General features: G+C 46.1%; 1 protein-coding gene across 1 annotated transcript in view; it reads right to left on the reverse strand.

Annotated features, from left to right (window-relative positions):
• CECR2 (CECR2 histone acetyl-lysine reader) overlaps window positions 1-22,712 on the reverse strand; it is a gene marked incomplete at both ends in the record, with an annotated part of 166,599 nt that overhangs the window by 75,270 nt on the left and 68,617 nt on the right. The window contains 1 exon segment of the mRNA XM_082849508.1: window positions 760-854. Coding sequence (XP_082705634.1) covers window positions 760-854 — 95 coding nt within the window.

Genomic DNA, 22,712 nt, shown 5'->3' on the forward strand with positions numbered 1-22,712 from the left:
GGTTTTGATTACTGCCAGGAAACAAAGCTTAGCAGGAGAGGAGAGCCAGAGAAGTGACAGGGAAGCTACAGGTTACAACAGATCTGTGAACTCAGCCAAGCACAGCGGTGGCAGGGCCTAGCTGCTACAAAGAAGACATGTTTTAGATAATACTCATGTGTATGGGCAAAAAAACTCGAGGACTGTTATTTGTGACTAATTGTATAACAGGTTATTTTAGTTTCTGTTCTGTAGAAAGTGTAAAGCATTCCAGCAAAGGGTTTTAATGTAGATGTTTTTTTTTTTGCACCCATGCTGTTGACTGCTAAATGTAATAGTCTGATCATGACACTGAATAAATGTGTCTTTAAAAAAAGAGAAATGATGCCACTGTTCACATGAACAGAAGATACATACCCCAGGGGCAGAAATACGGTAAAAATCTAGTTTTAATTTGTTAGGCATCATTTTACCAATACTGAAAACAAAGATCAGAAAGAAAGCCCTACATTGAGAGAACACATTCCACACTTGAATATGGTAGCTGGTGGACCCAACAGTAAGGGATATAGATTTCTGAGAGTGAAATAAAGTCAAGAATTACAATAAAATGAAAACTCAGCTGCAGAAGGAGCCAAACACGGGACCTGGGAACCGTGTGTAAATGCTGTTACGTCTTGGCCGGTGATCTGCTCTGGTTTATTCCAGGAGACACGAAACATCACTAGGACTGGTTAATTCCTTCCCTCCGCCAGAAACGGTAAGATTGGGGTTACTCACGTGATATCCCTTCGCTGATAGCAGCCCTGAAGTAGGCAGGCGATCAGGTCACTGATAAACTCCACGTCATCTCTGTGAAGAGCTGCTTCTAACTCCTGAGGAGGAGAAGGGAGAGGGATTGAGAGCTCAGACACGGATGCAGATTTCCTAACAGCCAGCAGCTCATCCCTTCCAGGTCGCCACCACACCACCACTGCCGTCACCGTCACGGGCCAACTGCCCTCCTTTTTGGTTTTCCAAGAGTTTACTCCCCCACTGCTCCTTACCAAGCTCCATTCCTTTCACCTGCACACACAGACACCTCTTTTTACAAGTCAATGCAGCACAGTCATAAAAGAGCTTAACTTATATTAATATACTGTTTTGCTTTCTATTACTTTGCAAGAGTGTAAAGGAGCCAATACGTAATTACTCAGAAAGTATTCATTTACTGAAGAGTTTCAGCAGGCAAGCCAACTGCAACAGCTTTCCAGAGCCACGCTACCTTGAGAAGCGGCACGAGGAAGTGAGCAATCTGTGGTCCCCACAGGCCCGGGGAGGGGCTGCCAGCGCCAAGGCCGAGCTGACATCACCTGAAGGGAAGTGAGGCGATGCCGTGCTAAGGGGCTAATCCCAGGGGAGGTGCACGTGCTGTCCTTGGGGTTTAGGCAGAGATGCCAAAGATTTAGCTTGACTTTGCACATACCCTGAACAAAGGTTCGTTGAGGAGCTACAGGGACAAAAGGTGACAGCGTGGAATTTTGGGAGATTCTATTCCCTTCTCAAGTTCCCACAGTGAACCAGTGTTTCCTGAGATGATGGAACATGCCCCAATCACCAGCTCCCGGGATGCAGAGAGGGCACACGTCTGGTCCACCAGGATGCCGCCCACCCACCATGCAAGTCATTTCCCAAGGGTCCACTACGCTTGTGGTGTGGTCGGCTCATAACCAAAACTGCGAGGGTCTTATGAGTGGTTTGGAAAGCATGAGGTGTGCCAAATATGCAGCTTCTGTTCTGCCCACACCAAGTACCGGGCAGTGTACACAAGAGGTGGGGATCCACTTCTGCTGTAAAAATGGTAACGGTCTTTTTAAAGCTATTTTAATTGTTCCGTTTATTATTCTATGTTTAAAAGTTTCTAAGTTTGTAAACACGCACTCCAAAAACTTCACATGACAAAAAACTGCTAAACACACCAACTGATAGAAGCAAACAAAATACAAACTACCCTGAGAAGGAAAGGGCATAGACGTCTTGAAAGCCCAGGTGAGCGAAACTCAGAATTCAAAGACAAGGCCCAGCGTGAAAACCTTGTGCCTGCCCTACATACAAATTTGGTAACGATGAGCATGTCTATTACAATGGCTCTTATTCTTCTATTAGCTTACTAATTCCTTTGGGCAGAGCTCTTTTCTACATTCTACCGACCAAACATAACAAGGATTTGAACTATATTTGGTCAGAATTCATTTATTCAACAAACATTTCCGGGGCACCCAGCACTTCCCAAGCCCTGGGGAGCTGGAGTCAGCGGGGGGAGTAGACGGGACACAGCACCGCTGGGCACAGAACCGGTGCTGTGGGAGGGACGGGCACTGCTCCAGGGGCCCAACACCCGGGGTGGGGCTGCACACGGGGCAGGTGGGCCCGGCCTGCCGTGGAGAGGGTGGGACCCGCCCGGCTGCTGCGGCAGAGGGTGGAGATGAGGCCACTGCGGCTCGAGCAACAGCCCAGAGGAGACTCTGAGGGACTTAGCTGAACGAGACAGACAGCAGGAGGGGAGACACGCACATCCAGAGCCCAGCAGGAGCACAGGAGGGACAGAGCAAGGGAAGATTCAGGCTCCTACTGAAGCCCAGTCACACTGGGCAAGACCCCAAAGGAAACCGCAGTAAGAGAAGAGGCTGGACCCTTGAAGCACAAAGTCCCAGGCCACCTCGTTCAATAGATTAGCCAGAATTACTGACACTAGAACCGGAAGGAAAACATCCACAAACCAATGATGGGAATGTGTCATGAACCAAGAATTATGAAATACAACCTGTGAATCTGAGGTTTAAAAAAGGAAAGAAAAAACTGTTGCACTGTACTTTCTGCTGGCCTCAGAACCCAGGCTTCATTGGTGATTCAACCACTGTTTTCTTTTTTAATATTTATTTGTTTATTTGGCTGTGCCGGGTCTTAATTGCGGCATGCATGTGGGATCTAGTTCCCTAACCAGGGATCGAACTGAGGCCCCCTGCATTGGGCGTGCAGAGTCCCTTCCACTGCGCCACCAGGGAAGTCCCCAACCATTGTTTTCTTAACATTATCAGCAGAAAGTGAAGACTAACAACCCTATCTACATTTGAAAAAATTATTAAATGATCTGTTCTGTCCAACTCTGGCAGAGAGTCTAAATGGCACTGGTGAAAACCTATCCCCAGTGAACCTGGGCTTGCCTTTCTGGCACAACCATAATCTAGGTAGCCACTGGGAAGGCGGTTACATACGAGGCTGTGCATCGGGGATGCTGAATCAGCTCTTCCAAGGGCAACTGGACAGGCTTGAAATGTCTCTCAAATGAGTACTGAGAAGGGCTCTGATATTATGAATGCAATCCCACCCCCTGCCTCCCATTTCACCCATGGGATACGGTGACTCACAAACAGTAACTCACAAAATATACAATTGCTTTTCATATGTATTTCTATGATATTATGCTTCATAAATCAGAAGCTACCTAGAAAACAAACCAAAATAGATGCAGGCCCCTGGTAACTTGTGAGGTGCACTTTTCCCTCTAGCTCGGCAGGGCTTGACCCACACAAGTGGTGGGCAGTTCGAGGAAGAAGGCACTGCCTCTGGACAGCCCGCTGTCCTCCCCTGCAGCTGCCACATGGTGACCAGGGCACCGGGCGCAGCCTCGGCACTCACGGCCCTCGGCCTAATGTTACAGAGAGACAGCAGAGGAGAAACAGGAGAGCAATTTCAATCCCGCTGAACAAAAAAAAGTGCCGGCTTATCGGTTAAAATGTTTTCACTTCAATGGATAGAGTTTCAGATTTGCAAGGTGAAAACGTTTTGGAGCTGATTCAGAACAATGTGAATATACTTAACACTCCTGAATTGTGCACTTAAAACGATGCTAAATTTTGTGTCTTTTACCACAATTTATTATAGGAAGAAAAAACTTTATCACATTAAAAGTTCCCCTGTGCAGGGGTTGTTGTGATGATTTAAATGAGGCAATGCTTATAAAAGCCAGACCAGCCTGGCACACAGCAAATGCTCTATAGCATGTGAGCACAGCAATTATCTCATCTTCCTTAAGTGGTGGTGTGTAGAAAAAAGCAGACTGAAGAGATAGAAAGCGGTCTTTTCAAAATTCAGGTTTCTGAACAACAGAAATTCAAACTCTTAATACACGGCCTGTGTGCACGAGCCAATAAAACCATCTCCAGATCCAGTTATTCAAAGCCTTACCACATACGCCTTCAGCCGGGAGCCTGAGGCTTAGGCTAAGGCAACGAGAAATAAACACCCTTCGAGCGCCCCACCCCCACTTTCCTCCTCCCCTTTTGTATTTCCTTTTCACTGTGGGCACTGAGCTGTGAGGACAGAAATCTGAACTTTGCCAAGATGCTCTGGGGCGGGGGTGGGGGGTGGTGGTGATCAGCAAATCAGCCGAGAAGGGACACGAGAAGGGCTCCTGGGCTCCCGCTCTTCAGAGGGGCCGGAGGGAGAACAGGGCTCGCCCTCTGTGCAGCTGGCGGCACAGCTCATTAGGGACGGGCCTGTTCAGCACCGGCACACGGCCCTGCCCTCGGGACCCAGCGGTGGCTGCTGGGAAAAGAACCCCAGGGTGAGCCAGGGAGGGAAAGGGGGCCCTTAGCCTATGTCGTGGAAACTCTTCGCCACAAACAGGGAGAATGTCCAGAAGAGACAGCCAAGTGCAGCACAGGGAACACAACTAACTCCTTCGACGCACGGCCACCACTTAGCACCTGTTCTCAAATGTCACTGCAGGGACTTTCTACTGTTTGATCTGCTCCTGAGCGCCGTACAAGTCTTCTTTAATCTTTTGCGAAAGAAGGTGGTAAAGAGAGAACAACTTTCTTTCCTTCAACTTCCAAGGAAGGATGAAGATCACAGAGCTGCACCCTCCGGGCACAAAGATCCTGCTGAGTGTACCTAAGGAGGGAAAAAGGGCTAAGGAAAACAGCCATATGTGCTGTATTTGATTTCAGAAGGTTACGAATCTTTCTCACCTGCACAGGAACCAACTGCAAGGCAGTAGGGGTCACAGTCAAAGGCGGGGGCTTCTGCGTGGGCCCCAGAACTGCACTCACACAAAGGAGATGCACAGCAGGCCCTCCGAGGACCATCCCAGCTGCTCTCCATGAGACCGCCTGGGGAGCGGGCTCAGCCTCCAGAAGGCCTCCCTGGCTCTGGCCGCTGATGCTTTCTAATGTGATATAAATTAATTTAATCCCAAAGGCTGCCCGGGCCAATTCAAACCGTGCGGTATACATCAGCCCAAGCGGGTTACCGCTGAGGATCCCCGAAGTGCTACCCCAACGTCCTCCCCGTGGCCGGCAGCTCTGCACCACGGCTTCGCTGCAGACACACGTTCCTCTCGGCAGCCCACAACATGGCTGTCACTGGCTGTGATGCTGGGGAACAACAGAAAGGAAACCACATAGCTCCCCTCAGATAGGACTGCTACCCTAGAATATTAGATTACTGCAAAATACTAATCAAAGCAATAAATGTGTAAACCTACAAGAAATTGATTTTCTAAAAAGGTATACATTACCAAAACTGGCTCCAGAAATTTTTAAAAAGGCTCAGAACTTTCATGGATCTTCTCCCACAAGAAAGCCCCCACGATACACAAATAATTCCTGAGCACTGAAGAGATGGAAGCTTCGCAACACGTCCACAAAGCTGGTGCTGGATAAGCAGGGCCCTGCGGCCCCTACAAGCCTCAGACCCAGGTCGGCGTATGGTCGTCATCGCAGAGACTGTGCCCCTCGGGCCCCACGGCGCATGGACGTGGCACAGCTTCCTAGAAAGCCGGGTTTACTCTGATTGTTTTGTTTTCATCGTTGTTGCTTGTTGTTTCGAAAGATTTTTTTAACTGAAACAGGAGACTTCATCAGACAAGTTATGCCAAAGCTACTTCAGACGGTAGAGCTCTAGACCCCTGAGGTTAAGCAACCCTACTCCCTGCTCACCACTGGACTGGCTGGAAATTATTTTATGTGGAGCCAGTGAAATGTGGGTAGAGAAGCAACAGTCAAGGCTGGAGGGTTAATTTGGGCGCGGTTTGCAGGACACAAGGTAAGAGAGACCCAGGGTGAGAAGGTCCCAAGCCCAGCCCAGGGAAGACGCCAAGGGGCCAAAACCAGGAGGACGTCAGTGAAATGGAAAGGATGGGGTGAAACGGGAGCGTTTCAGGAGCAGAGTCAACGAGATTTGCAACTAACTGTAGGTAGAGGGCAAAGGACAGGAAATTTTAGGTAAGAAGTTTTAATCCTGCGTCTCCCGCCCCCCAACAAAAGATTATGGGATCGCTAAGTGATAAACAAAAAAGCTGAAAGGAGGCCAGGTGGGAGGGACAGAGACGACAAAGTTTAAACTGGGAAACATGCTGGTTGTTGGTATGTGACCACAGCCTGGTCTCCTGAGAGCAGCACAGAAAACTGCAGGCATGACTTGGGTGTGTGGGGCCCTCCTGACCGGTCCAATCAGCTCACCCCTCCGTGGTCACGTGACAGTGTGTGTGTGTGTGTGTGTGGGGGTGTCCACAAGTGAACGGTGTCCCTGCATCTGAAGACATGCTCCACACCAGGCTCTCTGTCTAGTGCTGAGTGTGCCAACAGGTCTGGAGACGCCCCCTCCGGCAGCCTCACATCTGGGAGGGGCAGGCAAAACGAGCAGTAGTCCCCATTCCCAGCTGTGGCTACAGACAGCAGTGACTAAGAATGAGCACCTCACGAGCACCTGTGCCGAAAGCCCTCGGGCCTCCGCAGAGGAAGGGCTGGAAAGAGCAGAGAGAAAACCAAAGACAGGAACCCCTGGGAGCAACCAGGCTAAAGGATGAATGTGTGACTGAAGGTTTGCAGAAATGCCTGCCATCGAACAACGAGGAAATCTGGATGTCGTTATAACTGAAAAAATAGTTCTGAATTCTCACTGGGAAAAGATAAAGAATGTTCTAACCAATCTGCATGCTATCTAAAGATGTCCCCAGGTAAAGAACTGGGCTGTGTTGACCCAGCCCCAACCCTGGTGGGGCAGGACCTTTCATCAGGCTGGGGAGAAATCACCCCCTCTTCTGATTCTCAGCTCCCTGACCAGTACGTGGGCCTGGGTGTTAGGAAGGTGGTGTGTGTTGAATGGCAGGTACCAATCCAATTTTAAATCAATGAACAAGGTCCTACTGTATAGCACAGGGAACTAAATTCAATATACTATGATAAACCATAATGGAAAAGAATATGGAAGAGAATGTGTATATATACATATAAGTGAGTCACTTTGCTGTACAGCAGTAATTAATACAACACTGTAGTTCAACTATACTTCAATTAAAAATAAATTTAAATAAATAAACAAAACACCATCGCGAGACCCTGGGCCCACTGACATTGTTAGGGTTCTGAATCTACAGAGCTGAGCACCAAATCGATCACCTGAAAGGCCTCACAACAAAGCCAGCTACATACAGTCCCAGCAGGACCTCTAGGAAAGGAACACCTGAGAAGCTGTGCAGCAAGCAGGTACCACTCTTGTTGGGCTGAGGCAGACTCCTCAGCAAAATTCTCTCACAACAGAGTTATACAGAACGTCAATACTGACCGAGTTTCTTCTATTACAGGACACTCACTCAACTGTTTTATTTTGGGGTAAGAAATTAAGGAAGAGACAATAGCTCGAGACAACCTCAGTCAATGCCAGTTCTGGATGCCTCCAAAGGCCACTGACTGAATCATTTTACAAGGAGGCAAAAAAAAAAAAAACCTTGACAACGATTCCATAATGGTTCCGCAGGTGTGATAACAATTACAAGTGTTGAAAGTCACCTTAAATAGAAACATACAAAGTGCTTACATTCTAATGACCATGACTATATACCCACAGAGCAACTAAAAACCAAACTATCTTACTATTGAGTAAATAGGGACTTGGGACAAATTTTTCAGAAATCAGCATTAAAAGCAGATTCAAAAAGATAGAAGTGAGGTTGAAGTATTCTAGAAAGCTGTTCTTGAGATCTCCAAAAGTGGTTCTAGTGATGATGAAGAAATTATTTCTGGAAATAAGGATGGGGAGAAAAAGCAATTCCTTCTAAACTTAAAATTCAAATGTTTATGTAAAATCCCCAAAGTCAAATCTCCGAACAGAAATTTGACTATTTCATCTCTATTATTAAAGTTTAAATACACTATGATAAATCAACAGTCCCAAAGTTTTATTGAATCATCTCATTGGGAAGATGGGGTATCGCCTAAATTTAAGCATGTGTGGGAAGTTTTCATGTTAATACCACTATAAAAGGAACTGAGTCAGAATTCATAACTCCCGCTCTTTCCACTTTACCAAAAAGGAAGAGACCATTAAGGTTTGGAAAGGAGAGGGACTTGCCTGGTGGTGCAGTGGTTAAGAATTCACCTGCCAATACAGGGGACATGGATTCGAGCCCTGGTCCAGGAAGTTCCCAGATGCCTCAGAACAGCTAAGCCCATGCGCCACAACTACTGAGCCCACGCACCGCAACTACTGCAGCCCGCGCACTCTAGGGCCCGTGAGCCACAACCACTGAGTCTGCATGCTTCAACTAACTGAAGCCTGTGTGCCTAGAGCCCACGCTCCGCAACAAGAGAAGCCACCTCAATGAGAAGCCCGCGCACCACAACGAACAGGAGCCCCTGCCCTCTGCAACTAGAGAAAGCCCGCGCGCAGCAACAAAGACCCAATGCAGCCAAAACTAAATTTTTAAAAATTTTTAAAAAAAAGTCACAGCTACAATTAAAAAAAAAAAAAAGTTGTTTGGAAACGGGAAAAGGTATGGAGAATAATACCGGACAATGACCTCATTTCTTCTAAAACGTAGCCTAACTGATTTCACACATCCCTTATTCAGCTTTCAAACAGATCAGAATCACTGCCCACCCCCCACCCTACTTCCATCCCACCACAGCCACTTACTAACAAACATCGTCAGGTTCACTGGGCCTCACTCGAGATGCAGCTTTTTTGTCTCCAGGTCTCTCCTTTGTCTTTCCTCCCGTGTCCCCTCAGCCTCCATATAAAAACTGGACTTTTTTTGATCGAAGTGATTAGTAAAACAAACAAGCCAATATTTTCCAGTCAAGTTTTACCAATGTCTGTAGTAGGAAATGTAAACTTCACAGCAGGAAGGAGTTAAAAGGTTTTAACAAGAAGAAAAATTAGGACTTCCCTGATGGTGCAGTGGTTAAGAATCCACCCGCCAATGCAGGGGACACGGGTTTGAGCCCTGATCCAGGGAGATTCCACATGCCATGGTGCAGCTAAGCCCGTGCACCACAACTACTGAGCCTGCGCTCTAGAGCCCCCGAGCCACAAGTACTGAAGCCCGCAGGCCTAGAGCCCATGCTCCGTAACAAGAGAAGCCACCACAGTGAGAAGCCCGCGCACCGCAACGAAGAGTAGTCCCCACTTGCCGCGACTATAGAAAAGCCCACGCATAGCAACGAAGACCCAACACAGCCAAAAATAAATAAATTTATTTATTTATTTATTTTTAAAAAAGAATTAGGTAGGAGACTTTGGGTTTGATTAAAGATTTTAATGCAAACAACTTGGAGGATGGAGAAGTAATACAGGTATGCAAGGTAAAAAAGAAGACTACGGGCATGAAAAGGACAAAACCAAGGCACACTAACCCATATGTTTGGCGATTACTGCTGCTCTCTGGTGACCTGTGTGTGCAAGTGCCTGGGAGCACCAGGGCAGGCCAGGACACCAAACACAATAGAAAACAAACAAATGTTGGAGAGCACTGCTTCATACATCCAATGAGACTTTTATTCCTCAAAAGCGTAATGAGCATTAGACAAACGGTGACAGCTGACAAAATTAACTGACATGGGGCTGTGGTGAAGAGGCACCCAGAGCAGGCTCTCCTCTTCAGGAACACAGAGCAGATCTGCCGGCCAGGTCGCTTCTCCCACAGTGTACCAATCGGGAGTAAAAATAAAGGATGTGGACACCTTTAAAACTCCCTTACTAGTCAAGAAATTTCATCAGCTGTCCTTAAGCCTGGTTTTGGCCCCTTGGTGTCCTTAAGATTAATTACCGATAGAGCAGGAACCAAGATGGCAGAGCAGAAGGACGTGATCGCACTCCCTCTTGTGAGAGCACCAGAATCACAACTAGCTGCTGGACAATCATCAACAGGAAGACACTGGAACTCACCAAAAAAGATACCCCACATCCAAAGACAAAGGAGAAGCCACAATGAGACGGTAGGAGGGGCGCAATCACAGCAAAATCAAATCCCATAACTGCTGGGTGGGTGACTCACAGACCGGAGAACACATGCCACAGAAGGCCACCCACTGCAGTGAAGGTTCTGAGCCCCACTTCAGGCTTCCCAACCTGGGGGTCCGGCAACGGGAGGAGGAAGTCCTAGAGAATCAGACTTTGAAGCATAGCGGGAATTGACTGCAGGACTTCAACAGGACTGGGGGAAACAGAGACTCCACTTCTTGGAGGGCACACACAAAGTAGTGTGCGCATCGGGACCCAGGGGAAGGAGCAGTGACCCTAGGGGAGACTGAAATAGACCTACCTGCTAGTGTTGGAGGGTTTCCTGCAGAGGCGGGGGATGGGGGCTGTGTCTCACCTTGAGGACACGGACGCTGGCAGCAGAAGTTCTGGGAAGTAATCCTTGGCGTGAGCCCTCCAAGAGTCTGTCATTAACCCCACCAAAGAGCCCGAGAGTCTGTCATTAGCCCCACCAAAGAGCCCGGGTAGGCTCCAGTGTTGGGTTGCCTCAGGCAAAACAACCAACAGGGAGGGAACCCAGTCCCACCCATCAGCAGACAAGCGGATTAGAGTTTTACTGAGCTCTGCCCACCAGAGCAACAGTCAGCTCTACCCACCAGCAGTCCCTCCCATCAAGCCTCTTAGACAGCCTCATCCACCAGAGGGCAGACAGCAGAAGCAAGAAGAACTACAATCCTGCAGCCTGTGGAACAAAAACCACATTCACAGAAAGACAGACAAAATGAAAGGCAGAGGGGCTATGTACCAGATGAAGGAACGAGAGAAAACCCCACAAAAACAACTAAATGAAGTGGAGATAGGCAACATTCCAGAAAAAGAATTCAGAATAATGATAGTAAAGATGATCCAGGACCTAGGAAAAAGAATGGAGGCAAAGATTGAGAAGATGCAAGAACTGTTTAACAAAGACCTGGAAGAATTAAAGAACAAACAAACAGAGATGAATAATAACTGAAATGAAAACTACACTAGAAGGAATCAATAGCAGAATAACTGAGGCAGAAGAACGGATAAGTGACCTGGAAGACAGAATGGTGGAATTCACTGCTGCAGTGCAGACTAAAGAAAAAAGAATGAAAAGAAATGAAGACAGCCTAAGAGACCTCTGGGACAACATTAAACGCAACAACATTCGCATTATAGGGGTCCCAGAAGGAGAAGAGAGAGCGAAAGGACCGGAGAAAATATTTGAAGAGATTATAGTCAAAAACGTCCCTAACATGGGAAAGGAAATAGCCACCCAAGTCCAGGAAGTGCAGCGAGTCCCATACAGGATAAACCCAAGGAGAAACATGCCGAGCCACATAGTAATCAAATGGGCAAAAATTAAAGACAAAGAAAAAGTATTGAAAGCAGCAAGGGAAAAACGACAAATAACATACAAGGGAACTCCCATAAGGTTAACAGCCGATTTCTCAGCAGAAATTCTACAAGCCAAAAGGGAGTGGCATGATATACTTAAAGTGATGAAAGGGAAGAACCTACAACCAAGATTACTCTACCCAGCGAGGATCTCATTCAGATTCGATGGAGAAATCAAAAGCTTTAACAGACAAGCAAAAGCTAAGAGAACTCAGCACCACCAAACCACCTCTACAACAAATGCTAAAGGAACTTCTCTAAGTGGGAAACACAAGAGAAGAAAAGGACCTACAAAAGCAAACCCAAAACAATTAAGAAAACGGTCATAGAAACACATATCGATAATTACCTTAAACGTGAATGGATTAAATGCTCCAAACAAAAGACACAGGCTTGCTGAATGGATACAAAAACAAGACCCATATATATGCTGTCTACAAGAGACCCACTTCAGACCTAGGGACACATACAGACTGAAAGTGAGAGGATGGAAAAAGATATTCCATGCAAATGGAAATCAAAAGAAAGCTGGAATAGCAATACTCATATCAGATAAAATAGACTTTAAAATAAAGAATGTTACAAGAGACAAGGAAGGACACTATATAATGATCAAGGGATCAATCCATGAAGAAGATATAACAGTTATAAATATATATGCACCCAACATAGGAGCACCTCAATACATAAGGCAACTGCTAACAGCTATAAAAGAGGAAATCGACAGTAACACAATAATAGTGGGGGACTTTAACAACTCACTTACACCAATGGACAGATCATCCAAAATGAAAATAAATAAGGAAACACAAGCTTTAAAAGACACAATAGACCAGATACATTTAATTGATATTTATAAGACATTTCATCCAAAAACAGCAGATTACACTTTTTTCTCAGGTGCGCACAGCACATTCTCCAGGATAGATCACGTCTTGGGTCACAAATCAAGCCCCAGCAAATTTAAGAAAATTGAAATCATATCAAGCATCTTTTCTGACCACAACGCTATCAGATCAGAAATTAATTACAGGGAAAAAAACGTAAAAAACACAAACACATGGAGGCTAAACGTTACTAAATAACCAAGAGATATCTGAAGAAATCAAAGAGGAAATCAAAAAACACCTAGAGACAAATGACAATGAAAACACGACGATCCAAAACCTATGGGATGCAGCAAAAGCAGTTCTAAGAGGGAACTTTATAGCTATACAAGCCTACCTCAAGAAACAAGAAAAATCTCAAGTAAACAATCTAACCTTACACCTAAAGGAACTAGAGAAAGAAGAACAAACAAAACCCAAACTTAGCAGAAGGAAAGAAATCATAAAGTTCAGAGGAGAAATAAATGAAATAGAAACAAAGAAAACAATAGCAAAGATCAATAAAACTAAAAGCTGGTTCTTTGAGAAGATAAACAAAATTGATAAACCATTAGCCAGACTCATCAAGAAACTCATCAACAAACAAGTCCAGGACCAGATGGCTTCACAGGTGAATTCTGTCAAACATTTAGAGAACAGCTAACACCCATCCTTCTCAAACTCTTCCAAAAAATTGCAGAGGAAGGAACACTCCCAAACTCATTCTTTGAGGCCACCATCACCCTGATACCAAAACCAGACAAACATACTACAAAAAAAGAAAATTACAGACTAATATCACTGATGAATATAGATGCAAAAATCCTCAACAAAATACTAGCAAACAGAATCCAACAACACATTAAAAGGATGATACACCACAGTCAAGTGGGATTTACCCCAGGGATGCAAGGATTCTTCAATATACGCAAATCAATCAATGTGATACACCATATTAACAAATTGAAGAATAAAAACCATATGATCATCTCAATAGATGCAGAAAAATCTTTTGACAAAATTCAACACCCATTTATGATAAAAACTCTCCAGAAAATGGGCATAGAGGGAACCTACCTCAACATAATAAAGGCCATATATGACAAACCCACAGCAAACATCATTCTCAATGGTGAAAAACTGAAAGCACTTCCTCTAAGATCAGGAACGAGACACGGATGTCCACTCTCACCACTATTATTCAACATAGATTTGGAAGTCCTAGCCGTGGCAATCAGAGAAGAAAATGACATAAAAGGAATACCAATTGGAAAAGAAGTAGTAAAACTGTCACTGTTTGCATATGACATGATACTATACATAGAGAATCCTAAAGATGTCACCAGAAAACTACTAGAGCTAATCAATGAATTTGGTAAAGTTGCAGGATACAAAATTAATGCACAGAAATCTCTTGCATTCCTATACACTAATGATGAAAAATCTGAAACAGAAATTATGGAAACACTCCCATTTACCACTGCAACAAAAAGAATAAAATACCTAGGAATAAACCTACCTAGGGAGACAAAAGACCTGTGTGCAGAAAACTATAAGACACTGATGAAAGAAATTAAAGATGATACCAACAGATGGAGAGATATAGCATGTTCTTGGATTGGAAGAATCAATATTGTGAAAATGACTATCCTACCCAAAGCAATCTACAGATTCAATGCAATCCCTATCAAATTACCAATGGCATTTTTTACGGAACTAAAACAAATCATCTTAAAATTTGTATGGAGACACAAAAGACCCTGAATAGCTAAAGCAGTCTTGAGGGAAAAAAACGGAGCTGGAGGAATGAGACTCCTTGACTTCAGACTATACTACAAAGCTACAGTAATCAAGACAATATGGTACTGGCACAAAAACAGAAACACAGATCAATGGAACAGGATAGAAAGCCCAGAGATAAACCCACACACCCATGGTCAACTAATCTATGACAAAGGAGGCAAATATGTACAATGGAGAAAAGACAGGCTCTTCAGTAAGTGGTGCTGGGAACACTGGACAGCTACATGTAAAAGAATGAAATTGGAACACTCCCTAACACCATACACAAAAATAAGCTCAAAATGGATTCGAGACCTAAATGTAAGACCGGACACTATAAAACTCTTAGAGGGAAACATAGGAAGAACACTCTTTGACATAAATCATAGCAAGATCTTTTTTGATCCACCTCCTACAGTAATGGAAATAAAAATAAAAATAAACAAATGGGACCTAATGAAACTTCAAAGCTTTTGCACAGCAAAGGAAACTACAAACAAGATGAAAAGACAACCCTCAGAATGGGAGAAAATATTTGCAAACGAATCAACGGACAAAGGACTTATCTCCAAAATATATAAACAGCTCATGCAACTCAATATTAAAGAAACAAACAACCCAATCCAAAAATGGGCAGAAGACCTAAATAGACATTTCTCCAAAGAAGACATAGAGATGGCCAAGGAGCACATGAAAAGCTGCTCAACATCACTAATTATTAGAGAAATGCAAATCAAAACTACAATGAGGTATCACCTCACACCAGTTAGAATGGGCATCATCAGAAAATCTACAGACAACAAATGCTGCAGAGGGTGTGGAGAAAAGGGAACCCTCTTGCACTGTTGGTGGGAATGTAAATTGATACAGCCACTATGGAGAACAGTATGGAGGTTCCTTAAAAAAATAAAAATTACCATATGATCCACATTTACCCAGAGAAAACCATAATTCAAAAAGACACATGCACCCCAATGTTCATTGCAGCACTATTTACAATAGCCAGGTCATGGAAGCAACCTAAATGCCCATCGACAGACGAGTGGATAAAGAAGATGTGGTACATATATACAATGGAATATTACTCAGCCATAAAAAGGAACGGAATTGAGTCATTTGTTGAGACGTGGATGGATCCAGAGACTGTCATACAGAGTGAGGTCAGAAAAACAAATATCGTATATTAATATATGCATGTATGTGGAACCTAGAAAAATGGTACAGATGAACCAGTTTGCAGGGCAGAAGTTGAGATACAGATGTAGAGAAGAAACGAACGGACACCAAGGGGGGAAAACCGCGGTAGGGTGGGGATGGTGGTGTGCTGAATTGGGCCATTGGGATTGACATGTATACACTGATGTGTATAAAATTGATGACTAAGAAGAATCTGCAGTATAAAAAAAAACAAACGAGCAAAAAACAATACTAAAAAAAAAAAAGATTAATTACCTGCCTCGAACTGAAATGAATCAGTAGCTCATGTACAGTGAAACTGCACTAAAGTGACTGAACCTCAGGGGTAGTTAAAAACAATCCGGCCAACATCAGTGATGCAAATGCACTCTCATTCTGACCAGTCTACTGCATCCAAGTCACATCTAAGGCCTGGGCTGAAAAGAGCATGTAAATTAGTCCATTCTTTCCTCCACCCAGACACCCTTCCTCCTCCAGGCCGATTCCCTTCCCTTCTCATCTCTGCCAGCTTCCCCTCCCCCTCCCCCCCTCCCCTGTCCTCTGCAGGCCACACCCACCATCCTGCTGAGCCCCTCCAGCCATACATACTCTGTTCCTTTCCTCAGAATCCCAGCAGACAGAGCAAACCCAGCACAAGGAGCCTGAACTCCCGGTCCCTCGGCCTCGGACCTGCTTCCCCTTTGGCCGCCCGTCTCCAAATGGCAGCTTTGTTCCACTGCTCCAGCAGAAAGCCTTTCAGTCACCCTTGACCCTTCGCTCATTTCATAACTAACCCAGCAACCTGCCCTGCTGACTCTCCCTTCCAAGTGGATTCAGAAACCACCCTGTGTCCTCAATGCCTTCTCCTCCGTCCACTGTCTCAGCATCGACTTCCTCAGGCCCTCCCAACTGGACCCCTGTCCGTGCACATCAACGGGCTCAAGTCCCGTTGACACTCAGCCCTCTGACCCCAGCCCACAACAACCAGCCTCCTGCCCTCTTCTCGGGGACCCGCAGCGCTCCTGCCAGGGGCCCCCTTCCTGCATCTGCATGGCTTCCCCATCATTCCCCAATCCACCTACTGTACTTTATTTTTCTAATTAACTGATCACCTATTTATTATATGTTTGTTTATTTTCTTTCTTCCACTATTATGCAAATCCCTTGAGAAGCTTCCTGGGTTTTGCTTGTGGCTGTTTCCCTGAAATGCCCAGTGAGTATTTAGTAAATGTTTTTTGAAAGTTAGCCAGCATCCATAAGCCAAGATCTTAAACTTAACACAGTAAGACTGTATCACACACAGTAAGCCCTAAATTCTAGCTATTATAAGGGATAATAATTTAAAATATGAATATTGAACAGCATATTATGAATATAAAGCATCTGAAACATTTTATGACCACTCGGCAGTTTGGTCTGAAGTCACTTAACAATTACCTACATCTGTGAAAACTTTTCTCTCCAAAAATTTAATCTGGAAGGATTCACTAATACAGCAGGCACAGGGGTTGGTCTGAGGTTAAATTAAGCTCACAGGCTGTACAGGAGCCCTTCTGGGGTCAGCCTCCCAGCCCCCACGGCTGCGGCACTTCTCCCCGCACTTCCAAGCCCATCTCCCACTTCCAACACAGACCATCTCCTCCCCTGCCCTGTGAGAGGTGCTCAAACTCAATTATTGTCACATTGCTTGTTCAGAAGCCTCCCAAAACTCCCGCAACTCACCAAACTGAGACACGCTCCAACCCCTGAGTATGCCATTCAAAGACCTCAAATGACCCTTTCAATATTCTCTCCATTAAAGAGACATCTTGTGGAGAACTAACCAGCTGTATTTTTCAAAAATAACAGGTATTTCCCAATCTTTACTCCTGTTTCTTTCTTCTGTTAGAATACAGGTCCCGCCTTCACGCCCACCCATCCCATCGCAGGGGCCCAAGGCCTCAGGGGGAAGGTGGATTTCCTGTGGTGCTCAAAGGTGGCCTTCGAGCTCAGTCCCAAGGACTTCTGCTAATTGCTTTCAAGGACTTCTGCTAATTGCTTTCACCTGGACGATGACAGTCATGAGAGCCCTAAGCCCACAGTGCAAGTGTGGAGGGGGTGGACAACAGGGGCTGTGCTGTGTTTCTTTTTCTGCCTGTGGCGCCATCAACTATGAATGCTTGAAAAGGAAAAGGGGCTTGAAAAGTAACATCTCAACTGACAGATTATTTAAAAGAGGATCAAGGAAATACCTGTTTTGCTGGACAACTTACTGACATTGGTGGGAGTCAATAACTAATGTCAGTAAATTGTCCAACAAAACTAGTTGCACTGAAGGAAAAGAATAAACCCTGAACCACCGGAGGAGGAGAGACACGTTCCTCCTGTAGGATTAACTAAGACTTCTGCATAAACGCAAACTTCTGCTTCTGCTGACAAATACCAAGGGCCACCAGCATGGCAGCTCAGTTACATGCCAGCGGGAAGACCGTGTTTCCTTGATGTTGGGAATGAGGGGAGCACCCACAACCAGAAGGAGGGCAGCTTTCCCCAAACAGCTCTCCAGGACACCACAAAGGGCCAAGGAAAATGAAACCAAACCTGTCAACCACTGCCTGCTGGTTTGAGTGGAGATGGAAGGCTGCTAACACCGGAAGAGACCCAGAGGGGTGATGTCCTAGGCAGGAAAAGACAGTATTTGGTGCAAACGTGAGAGAATTTTCTCCTCCAAAAAGAAACATGTGATATGAAATACAGGATATAGCTCAACTATCAGGACACAGACTGAGACCCTCAGAGCAGCCGACAAATGACAGAGACAGAGACACTCTGTCACATCCAAGACTGTCTCTCTCCAGACATGTCAACTGCAAGCTTCACACTTCAATGAGAGGGGCAAGAAAACTGAGCCCCTAAATCAGGACCCCTCTCAAGGTCCAAAATGAGACTCCAAGTTACAAGTGTAAACAGACAGATGTCATAGGTGATGGGATACCGAGGACACCATATCGCCTTCTTGGCTGGAGGAAGAGGGTCAGTCCCTGTAGTAAACAAGTGCTGACCTAAGTAACTTTGGAAATGAGTAGAATCAGCGAGATTACAAGAAGCACTGTCCAGAAGCACTGTACTCTAGTTGGTAAAGCTGTTTCCCATGGGGATATGTGTCATAACAAGCCTGACACTGCTGGACCCGGCACTGGAACTGGACAGTCACCTGGTGGATGGCAGATGTGGGAGCCGGCTTCTCTCTCTGCTGCAGCTGCACGGGGAGCTCACAGAGAAGCGAGGACGGGCCACGAAGCAAGTGGCCTGGGAGACCTCAGTATGAACTCATGATTAGCCTTACATAGCAACAGTTAATACACAAATATTTATACACCTTAGTACACACACATACGTCTCCTTGCGCTATCAGCTGAGAGAGCCCAGAAGCAAAAATAACCCAAGAGCAAAGTGCACACCTAGCACCCAAATCTCAGTTTTCAATACCGTTCTCCAATAAAAGAAACCTGAGCTCCTTGGAGAAATGGCAGATTCTAGGATAGGGGCTGGAAATGTAGTAAATGGAGGACCTTTTAGTATCTGAAAGTTAAGGAAGCACTCAAAAACAAAACAAAACAAAGCCACCCCATAGGGCTTCCCTGGTGGCGCAGTGGTTAAGAACCCACCTGCCAATGCAGGGGACATGGGTTCAAGCCCTGGTCCGGGAAGATCCCACATGCCGCAGAGTAACTAAGCCCGTGTGCCACAACTACTGAGCCCGTGCTCTAGAGCCAGCAAGCCACAACTACTGAAGCCCACGCACCTAGAGCCTGTGCTCCGCAACAAGAGAAGCCACCGCAATGAGAAGCCCGCACACTGGAACCAAGAGTAGCCCCGCTCACTGCAACTAGAGAAAGTCCATGTACAGCAACGAAGACCCAACACAGCCAAAAATAAATAAATTTTTTTAAAAAGCCACCCCATAGCCAAATGATACAGTTCCCAATGGCCAAAGCTGGAACAACTTGAGTAACAAAATAAACTATTGGATTATAAAAGCATAAAAATGCATAAAAGAATAAAACAATAAATATTTATAAATATAAATAAATAAAAAGAATAAATGAGTCCAATAAAAAACTGTGCTGTGAGGGCATCATCTGTGGCTCAGGGAGGATCACTCTTCAGTGCAGAGAGGTCTGGACTGAACAGAGCTCAGCAGAGGAGGGGTGGGGCCGCAGGCCCTGGGAGGCACCGCTAAGGAGCAGCCGGCAAGGGCACTCAGACCACAGGCCTTCAATGCGCCTGTGCTACATGGAGGCCATAAAGGGGTCCTAGTGGTGGAGACTTTTTTGTTTGGGGGAAATTTGTCTCCCGTTTGTTTAGGCTACTTGTGCCTGAGAAACACCTGCAGGGCACACACTTAGTGGCCCTTTGTACAGATACCTTGGGAAGGCACGGGCTCTGCTCAAGGAGCTGAGAGGCTGGGACGCTCCTTGCCGAGGAGGTGCCTAAAGCTGCATATTTGGAAAACCCATATGAAAAGCCAGGTCTCCCGCAATGAACTTTCAGAAAGGGTGGAGGGGGCTTCCCTGCTGGCGCAGTGGTTGGGAGTCCGCCTGCCGATGCGGGGGACGCGGGTTCGTGCCCCGGTCCGGGAGGATCCCGCATGCCGCAGAGCGGCTGGGCCCGTGAGCCATGGCCACTGGGCCTGCGCGTGCGGAGCCTGTGCTCCGCAGCGGGAGAGGCCACAGCGGTGAGAGGCCCGCGTACCGCAAAAACAAAAAAACAAAACAAAAACAAAAAGGGTGCAGGGTGCACAATGGTGTCACAGTCATGAAGAAGTTTAAGAATTTGAAGAGCTGCAACCAAGAGGCAGCGCCACTGTGTATCTGCCGTCACATCCGGTTCTGTGCAGGCCCTGCAGGTAAGAGAAGGAAGAGCTGGATTTAACCAGGACTGGCTGGAGGTGTCAGAGGAAGGGCAGCAGTGGTGGTGGCCAGCCCTGGCATTCCTCCCAGAGAACCCCTGCCTCCTCATCCTTCAGCCCCATGCCATCTCCCCTCCTCCAAGGCGAGCATCTGTGGCTTGCTTCTGACCCCACAAGACAGCAAGGGTCACGGGATGACGCCAAGGTGATGCTCAGTGTCGGTGCATCCCAAGATGTCTTGGAGGAAGCAAGCGGCCGCGTGGAGGGCTCCCGTGGCAAAGAATTGAGGGGCGGCTTCCCATCCACACGGCAGGCGATCGTGGCAGCAGATCCCCCCACTTCTGGAGTTGAGCCTTCCGAGGCCACCGCAGTCCCCACCAGGCCTAGCCGTGGCTCAGCGGTGCGCAGCTCCTGCCCAGGGGAATTGAGGTAAGGAGCACGTGCGGCTTTAAGACGCACAGTTCACACCCGTTGCACGCTGTTACACATCAGTCTTATGCAAGAGAGGAACTATAACCGACCATGAAAATGAAAGTGGGTCAGGAAGATGTGCATGTAGGGACCGAGAAAGCTGAAGAATTCGTGTGTGCACATCCGGGGAAGGAAGGCTGCCGGAGCTCAGGTACCAGGAGTAAAAGCTGGCGATGCTCAGAGTGCTGGGCTTCACGTTAAAGTCATGCAGGTTTTGCAGCTGTTGGTAAACGACAGGTCTAGGCTTTTTCTCACTGCGTCGCACTTAGAAGATACTAACACAAACTTGTACAGCCTTCTCAGGAACTAACAGACCTGTCTTTCCCTGCTCAGCTGCAGGATCAATTTCTCAGTTCAACTGTTCGTCATGACACCCCACACGCTAAGCCCTGGCCTGCAGTACGGACATGTCGCTAAGCGGCTTATCACAAATCATTCTGGTCCAGTCATCTTGCTACTCAAACCACATCACCAGAAAACTTAGTGGCTTAAAATAACAACAAACGTGTTTTCTCTCACGACTCTGAATCAGGAACTTGGGAGCTGTCCGGCCTCGGGGCTTTCGTGAGCTGTCACCAGATGCTGGCTAGGGGTTCCATCATCTAAGGACAGGGGGTCATGTACACAGTGAGCACACAGATGCTGGTGTCAGCCAGTCGGTCCCTCCTACAGGGGTCTCTACAGGGCTGCCGGAGCGTCCTTGCACTGCGTGACACGCGACCCAAGAGACCAAGGCTGAGGCTGTTCTGTCCCAGCCTCAGAAGGCACACACCATCCCTCCCGCTGGGTTCCACAGGCCACGTGGGTCAGCCTGACTCGGAGTGGGAGGGGACAAGGACCACTGAGACATCTGGGAGGCTGGCTATTTCATACTCTTCTAAGTTGCAGTTACTGACGGCCACTAATATTAAGCTTGTCTCTGAAATCCAGCAACAACATCCAAATTTCTATCTCCCTGGTCAAATAACAGCTTTCTTTAAAAAAAAAAAAAAAAAAAAAAAAAACGACTGGGGGGAGGGGGGTGATTTTTAAATGTCACTTATAATTGACAGTTTCGACAGTCCTCTCCCAGTAATTGATAGAGGTAGCCTCCTCCCAGCAAATAACTAAAAAAAACTACACAGGATTGCTTATTGACCAGATGGGTCAGCATTCTTATTCCTCAAACTAAAAAGAAACTATGAATATTGCTGAAATTCTTACTTACCTAGCAGTAAGAAGATAGAACAAAAGCTGACCTTTCCTTACAGTATAAATTTAAGTATAAAACTTTCTATTTTTTCAATTAAGAAGCACTTCACCGCACACCACAACAAAAGATCCCGCATGCTGCAACGAAGATCCTGTGTGCCACAACTAAGACCCGATGCAGACAAATAAATAAACAAACAAACACGAAGCCCTTCACATATTGGTGCAAAATATTAAAAGTATAGTGTTTCACAACTGACGGCAACATTAGCTAACTCACACTAAGCTCTCGCTACGTGGCAGGCACCGCGCTGCACTCTCTACATCCATTATCTCAGCTGACCCATTTGACAAATAAGGTGAAAGAAAAAGGAAGAGCCCTCCTGAGGCAACCTAACGGGTTGACGTCCGGCACAAACACCAGACCGGAATTAGCCTGAGTTAGAGAACTCCGGGTAGGACTCTTGGAGGAGGAGCTCAGCTTGTACAATTCTGAGGTGCAGAAAATTTCATCAAAGACCAAAAATGTTATCGAAATTTAGATTCATATCAAGAAAATGTCTCTAAAATCCAACTATCATTCTTATGTCAGTCAGCTCCATATCCTTTACACAGAAAGGAGAATGTAGGGTTGATGCATCCATTTTGCACACAATAATAAACTACTCTAAATGACAATGCTGGAAAGATAG

This window comes from Leucopleurus acutus, assembly GCF_964270905.1.
Source record: "Leucopleurus acutus genome assembly, chromosome: 11".
Lineage (NCBI taxonomy): Eukaryota > Metazoa > Chordata > Mammalia > Artiodactyla > Delphinidae > Leucopleurus > Leucopleurus acutus.